At 40.6% G+C, this 6,706-nt stretch overlaps 1 protein-coding gene across 1 annotated transcript; it reads right to left on the bottom strand.

Moving 5' to 3' along the window:
* Positions 1–248: 248 nt before the first annotated feature.
* calm2a (calmodulin 2a (phosphorylase kinase, delta)) lies at positions 249–5,093 on the bottom strand. Its single transcript, XM_079440071.1, has 6 exons — positions 4,736–5,093; positions 3,825–3,855; positions 1,839–1,982; positions 1,638–1,744; positions 1,424–1,559; positions 249–1,225 (listed from the first exon to the last, which is right to left on the bottom strand). The coding sequence occupies exons 1-6, from the start codon at positions 4,736–4,738 to the stop codon at positions 1,197–1,199; spliced, it is 450 nt and encodes a 149-aa protein (XP_079296197.1). The 5' UTR covers positions 4,739–5,093; the 3' UTR covers positions 249–1,196.
* Positions 5,094–6,706: the final 1,613 nt, after the last annotated feature.

Below are 6,706 nucleotides of genomic sequence, written 5' to 3'. Positions count from 1 at the left end.
AAAAATCAGTGTAACATTCTCATACTTTTGCTCTGCATTACCCAAAACGCTCCTCTAGTGTTAGTCTAGAAAATCTTTAAACCAAATGCATGCATGCTGCTTTATAGAGGTCTAATAACTTCGCTAATATTGTGTAACACTAGGTCTTAGTACAGCATACTCCAAAGATACATAAAAACAACTAGCCCCACAGCTACATTTCTGAATAACACATATTTATAGTCAATGGAATAATGACATACAACATTTGTCATTCAAGAGTACTTTAATGAGCTTTTTTGACATGGAGGCCTCACCCCAATCCTTTCCTGTGTATACACATTTTTTCCAGCTGACTCAGAGACGCATTGAATAGTGATTTACAAATGAATCATTTCAACTATTACAATAAATATTGTAAACATCTCGGTTAAATTAGCGGTTTCAAACCACTATAAATCAGCTCTGGGATGCATAATGATTAACATAAGAGTTTTTAATTAGATGCTAAAAGACGCATCGCAAACAAAGAAACTTTTCAGTATGGGTAAATAGTAAATTTTATTGGAAAACAAATATACAACTTGGAATGGACTATCTGAGGCATGACAATGCCATTAAGCGGCTTTTAAAAAAAAAAGAAACGAAGAAGTAAAGAAAGAAAAAAAATAGTGTGAATAAGTGAATAAAACATTTAAAAGCATTGTAAGATTCAAACTAGTTCTTGGTATAGAACAGCAGATACAAAAAGAGTTTATGTACGAGTATCTTGTAGATACACCCGTGTCTTTTTTTTTTTTGCAGTAGTGCAATGCTGAGAAATTTCATATATATATTATATACTTTGTCCATAGTCCATGCAGAGTTACTCCTCTACATTGATGCCATGCCAGCGTCGCTGCCAAGAGACAACCAGCTGGCAGGTCTCCACTCTTGCTACGCATGAGGAGGGTAGACAGACGTGACGTGAGGTTTTTTTGCACGTCACAACCCCCTCTTCGCGGCAACAAGCACCTGATCGTGTAACCGCACCGCCACTCCAAAAACACGATGACAGCAAAAGAAAGGGACATGAGGACTGAAGATCCTATGCAGTTTACATGCAGTTCCTTTGGACAGCCGGGAGGAGGAAGGGGAGGGGACTTAACGTTTTACAGATAAATTAAACAGAAAAAAGGCAAATTATTTATAGAAGAGAGAGGATCTGTACAAGGCCTTCATTTCGCCGTCATCATCTGTACAAATTCTGTGGAGACAGAGAACGTGTTAGTCCGTTTCCGAAAGAGGAGACGATTTCATCCGTGAAGTAAAGTTGCATGTCTTGTGGAAATCTTATTGGCCCAGAAATCCCAATTAAACAAACCACGTTCTGATAAGCTGTGATCGCGCAGTCTCACTCTTATTGAGGACGAGTTGTTATAAATCAACTTCACAATGAACTCACCTTCGTAGTTAACCTGTCCGTCTCCATCAATGTCTGCTTCTCTGATCATCTCATCAACCTCTTCGTCGGTCAACTTCTCTCCGAGGTTTGTCATGACGTGACGCAGTTCAGCTGCGCTGATGTAGCCATTCCCATCCTAAAGCACAGGATATCCAGGTCAGCAACTGCACGTGACTTCACGTGTGGCGCTATTCTGGAACAGGACGAGCTTTACCTTATCAAAGACACGGAATGCTTCTCTGATCTCCTCCTCGCTGTCTGTGTCCTTCATCTTCCTCGCCATCATGGTCAGGAACTCTGGGAAGTCTATCGTCCCATTTCCTGTGCAGAAAGCAGAAGTATTTATTTTTTAACAAGCCCCAACTTTTATCATTCAACACTTGGGTCGAGGATGGATGCTCACAGTCGTCCTTACCATCAGCATCCACTTCATTGATCATGTCTTGCAGCTCAGCCTCTGTTGGATTCTGTCCGAGCGAGCGCATGACAGTACCCAGCTCTTTGGTTGTGATGGTGCCATCGCCGTCCTTGTCAAAGAGTGAGAAAGCCTCTTTGAATTCTGCGAAGGGTGACAGATAAATGAAGCAGGACCTTGTATTAACAGAATCTCCCAAAGATAAACAAACACTGAACACAACAGACACAGAGGAACCAGTGGGGCCAGTTCCGAAGAAGGGATGCCCTTCTTTACACATTCACTTCCAAAACAAGCTTTTTCAGATATTAATGCCAAAGAAGCTTGAAGCCAAAGAGCATTTAAAGTCAACATGACGCATACTGACTTTGTTTACATTAACGAATGTTCCTGGTCTTAATGAACAATCGATTCATCAGTGCCTGTTGTTCTAAAGAAAACAAATGTTTTAGCTTTTTGGCTGACATAAATCCATAAGGCTTCATTCTGGAAAATAACGGCCACTTTTACAAATCAAACCAACAACATATCCTGATGAATATTTGCTTTCACTGAAATTCACGCTGCATTCAGAAAAAATAGAATTTTGGAAGCAAACAAAGTTTCATGTCAGCTTTAAAATGTATGATCAGAGAGACAACTACAGAAAGCAACAGCAAAGCTGTCCATACTCACAATGAATATTACAGTATGCACACACACACACACACACAAAAAACTCTACATACACGCCTCCATTGCTACATTAATCTGTAATTATCAGTTTATTACACAAGACACACGCAGGAAGAACAAGTGTGACACCAAAACTAGAACAGGCTTGAATGACTAAAATGGAAAACAAAAGTCCCAGACATCAATTCCTCTAAAGAGAAAAGTGATGCATCTATGTAAAAATGCCACTGGCTGCTACAACGGCCTGTCCCCGTGCAAACAAAACCTTACCCTGCTTCTATGCAAACCATCAACTCAGAGGCACGGTTTCTATTGAGATCCAGCACTTGTGACCTCACTCTGTTCCTATGGAGACCCGCTGAACCATATGGAGATCTAATGCTGTGACCCCATTGAGCTGATATAGGATCTAGACTTCAGAGCAGTATGGAAACACTGTCGTGACCTCACACGATCTCCAGGGAAGCACACTTCAGTGACTAGGTCTCCATGGATAAACCACCATGACCTCACTGTCGCTATAGTGACCGGCCACAATGACCTAAATGGTTTCACAGCCTATGTGTTTGAGGTTCTCAACTGTAATCGCACAACCACGGTTAAAACATTAGTAAAAAACAAAAGCCGTGCATCTTGAAAGTGAGAGGTTTCACATCCATTTTCTTCCAATGTATTTAGAATAGACTGGATGGCCTTTGCACGTAACACCAGAAACATGAACCCCAAAATATTTCTGTTGACATAAACGAGCACACTATCACAATTCTAGCTCATATAAGATACACAGAGAAAAACAGAATTCACAAATTTAACACTTGGCTACTTAAAGTTACCTAAATAAGCCAAACACCCTAGAAATGCATTATAATGACAGCATGTCCCACCCATACAAGTCCATCATGATAGCGGAACCTGCAATATTAGGTCATAAATGACTCAAACTGAACCAGCGCCTGGTGAAACAGTAACTTCACGTCAAAGCCATCGAGATGTTCAGTCCAACAGGGGACACACCCTTGTTCCTCGGTGCCTGCAGTTACTAACTCTCTCCAACAGAGAAGAGGGTGTGCTCATCGAAAACTACAAGCCCTGGGAATTACTCATTCACTAAGTCTTAAACACTGGTGTTACAGGTTTCCCAACACAACAACCTGTCCATTCATTCAGGGAATGTGTCCCGACCGAGTCTCAAGGCTCGCCATAAAAGGAAATAAGATAAATCCACGGAGAGAGGGGGGCGGAGAAGGGGGTAAAACCACCGAATCCACACCACCGGCCACGTGCAAGTGGACAGGAGGGGGTATATCTTACCGGCAATCTGCTCTTCTGTCAACTGGTCAGCCTGCAAAGAAGAAAAAGAGAAGACACACACTGAAAACGAGGATGACACCTCATCTAAAAATGTACAAATCAGCCATCAGAAAACATATACTGATCCACTATTAATAGCAAAATTGGTGGCTTAAAACACAGACGTCACAAAAGATCAGATTCTCTTCTATTAAAGGAATAATTCACCCCAGAATTAGACAGAATGACAGCTTCATTCGCTTTCATTATGTGTGTGTGTGTGTGTGTGTGTGTGTGGGGGGGGGGGGGGGGGGGGGTATTAGACCCTTACATCTCCTTTTGTCTTCCAAATTAGAAAGTCAATCAGTCTTATGAATTTATAGCAACACGAGAGTCAATAAATGCCAGTTTTCATTTTGGGATGAACTATGCCAAACTGCAGAAGGTGGCGCAACCCCTCTTAAAGTCTTTGTACTGCTTTATTCATTTAAAGATGGTTAAATTAAAAGACCACAGACATCAAATGCTTTCCATATAAGTATATATATATATATAGTATATATATATTCAAACATGAGCTAAAAGCGCGACAGAAATGCGCCATATTTGCAGCTGACGCGCCTGTATTCGCCATCAATGAAGCTTTTCCAAGCTGTTGCTTTAAATTATTACAAGTTACAGCAAGAACTGAATATTTAACTTGATGTTTACATACGAAATTAAATGCCTACGCCTACATAAAACCACGGCAGAAGACTGCCTGCTACTAAACCATATCACTCCCATAAATTAAAGGAAAATTATACACAGCCATTCAATATCAAGGAACTGTATGCCGACTGTAACGCGCATTATTTTACATATGCTGACTATAATAACTGCGTTTTGCACTAAATAAACAGTGAAGTTAAAATATAACAGTTTTTACTCACCATCGCGCTGTTTTAACAGATGTATCTCCACACAGAACAACAGTCCGCAGCTGGCAAACAAACAGGATGCACTCATACAGAGCAAGACGCGCCTTTAATGGTCGCTTATAGACTCCTCCCCCTGCTCTCTCTACATCCGCCAACACACTTCCTTCCCTATCAGAAACGATCGTCAAAAATATCACTATTGTGATGCCTGAACGTGCAATACAGAGTACCGTGGATCTTATACGATAGCGACGTCTTCAAATCGCAAAGATGTGCCAAATGCAGAGAGCTGGACCTGTTTTTAGCGGAACTAACTAACCGGCGGACTCATACATTCTGCTAAAGTGTGATGCGGCAATAGCAGTACTGTACGCTATGGCCAGGAGAGGCGGCTTCTGATTGGTCCTTTCGCAGCCGCAATGCGTCACTCGCTAAGATCCGAGTAGAGCTGCATTCCCAGCTAGACTCACTCACTCACTACACATCAGAACCAGGGCTTGTGGCAGGAATGCCACGGAAAGGGACAAATTTAATCAACTATTTAAAATATTAGGGGGGAATTTATGATATGTAATATTTTATATATTTAATAATATTATTTTCTGAGCTTATCACATTTATTATGTGTTGACTGAACATAAATTGTTATGATGCAATGAAAACTGGCTTGAAAATCGACACCCTAATGTTGCCTATTAAAAATAATAATTAAAAAGTTCATTTTTGACACTACATCAAGTCATGCACACGGAGATAGTGTAGCATTTAAGCATCAAGTGATCTAAGACACATTTACATTTTTTTTTTTTTTTTATGATGATAAAAGCAAATGATTCACTACAATCATTAGGAGTGGCAAGCAATGTGGAGAAGCAAAAAATTTCTCCACATATTCAGGATTGAGCCCCATAATACATTATTAATCAAATCATCAAAAAACATAACGGTCAACCGCTAATCTGAATATTGTGGGGAGCGTGTCGTTATCGATGCAACTTGAAGAAAAATTTATTAAATCTATAGGCCGGCATATAGTAGGCCACAGAGCATTGCATGTAATATTATGCCTTTAATGTAATCAATTAAATAAAACATGGTTGAACTGATCCCGCTCTGTTAAAAGGATTTGAACATTAGTTATGGAGAGCAATCCACTTAATTTCTTTATCAGATTGATTTGGCAAGGACGGACCGCTGCAAGCTTTGCAGAAAGTCTGCCTAAAATGTTTTATATATGGCATGAAGAATAAAGCATTTAGAGGCATTGGCAATTAAAAGCCCCTGTGACGATTCAGATCCCATTAATAGGACATATACATCAACTGAAGTAGAATAAAATTCGGCTTGATTGCAATTAAACCACATGGTTATGGAGATATAAAACATCTCACTGTATTAGATCCATAGCTCCTCGTAACAGGTTATGAGCAAGTGACTGACGGTGACTGATGCTTTCGGCGTGCATGCAATCGAGTGTAACATCAGCTGAGACAGGCTCATCTAGCGATATGTCAGATGTGGCATAAGGAGCAGCAGGTTTGTGGGCACACGTACAGTAGACGCTAGGCCTGCTTGTGCTCATTGAATGCATGGGAGTATCTGATGGCCTGCTTCTCTATGCTTGGCTGCCTGGCTCTCTCTCTCCCACTGGCCACCTGTCTCTGGACCAAACCCAGGGAAGCTGCAGGTGGGAGAGAGTTGAAACTCCAGGGTCAGTTTGAGACTATCACAACAGGCCTTGTAACAAAACATGAGGTTTTTGTCCATGCAATGAAGATCAGGGACCAGAGTTGTTCTGGACACCACTGACTTTCACTGCATGGAGAAAAATAGTTGAAACAAACAAATGTACAGAGGTCGTTTTTTTTTTATCAGTGGCCTACAGAACAACAAGAGGACAGTTAAAATGGGCTTATTAAAAAATAAATAAAAAGTTATTGCAATTGATATCATATAACCAGGTATCTGCAGGATTTTTAAAAT

This window comes from Barbus barbus (genome assembly GCF_936440315.1).
Source record: "Barbus barbus genome assembly, chromosome: 18".
Lineage (NCBI taxonomy): Eukaryota > Metazoa > Chordata > Actinopteri > Cypriniformes > Cyprinidae > Barbus > Barbus barbus.
This window is presented reverse-complemented; position numbering and strand designations above follow the sequence as displayed.

What these genes read in the sequence shown, in the direction of transcription:
- calm2a (XM_079440071.1), bottom strand. An exon ending in GACAGAAGAGCAGATTGCCG is followed by an intron (nt 1,983 to 3,824) that starts GTAAGATATACC and finishes CACCCTTCGCAG; the next exon opens with AATTCAAAGAGGCTTTCTCA. An exon ending in CAATGAAGTGGATGCTGATG is followed by an intron (nt 1,745 to 1,838) that starts GTAAGGACGACT and finishes CTTTCTGCACAG; the next exon opens with GAAATGGGACGATAGACTTC.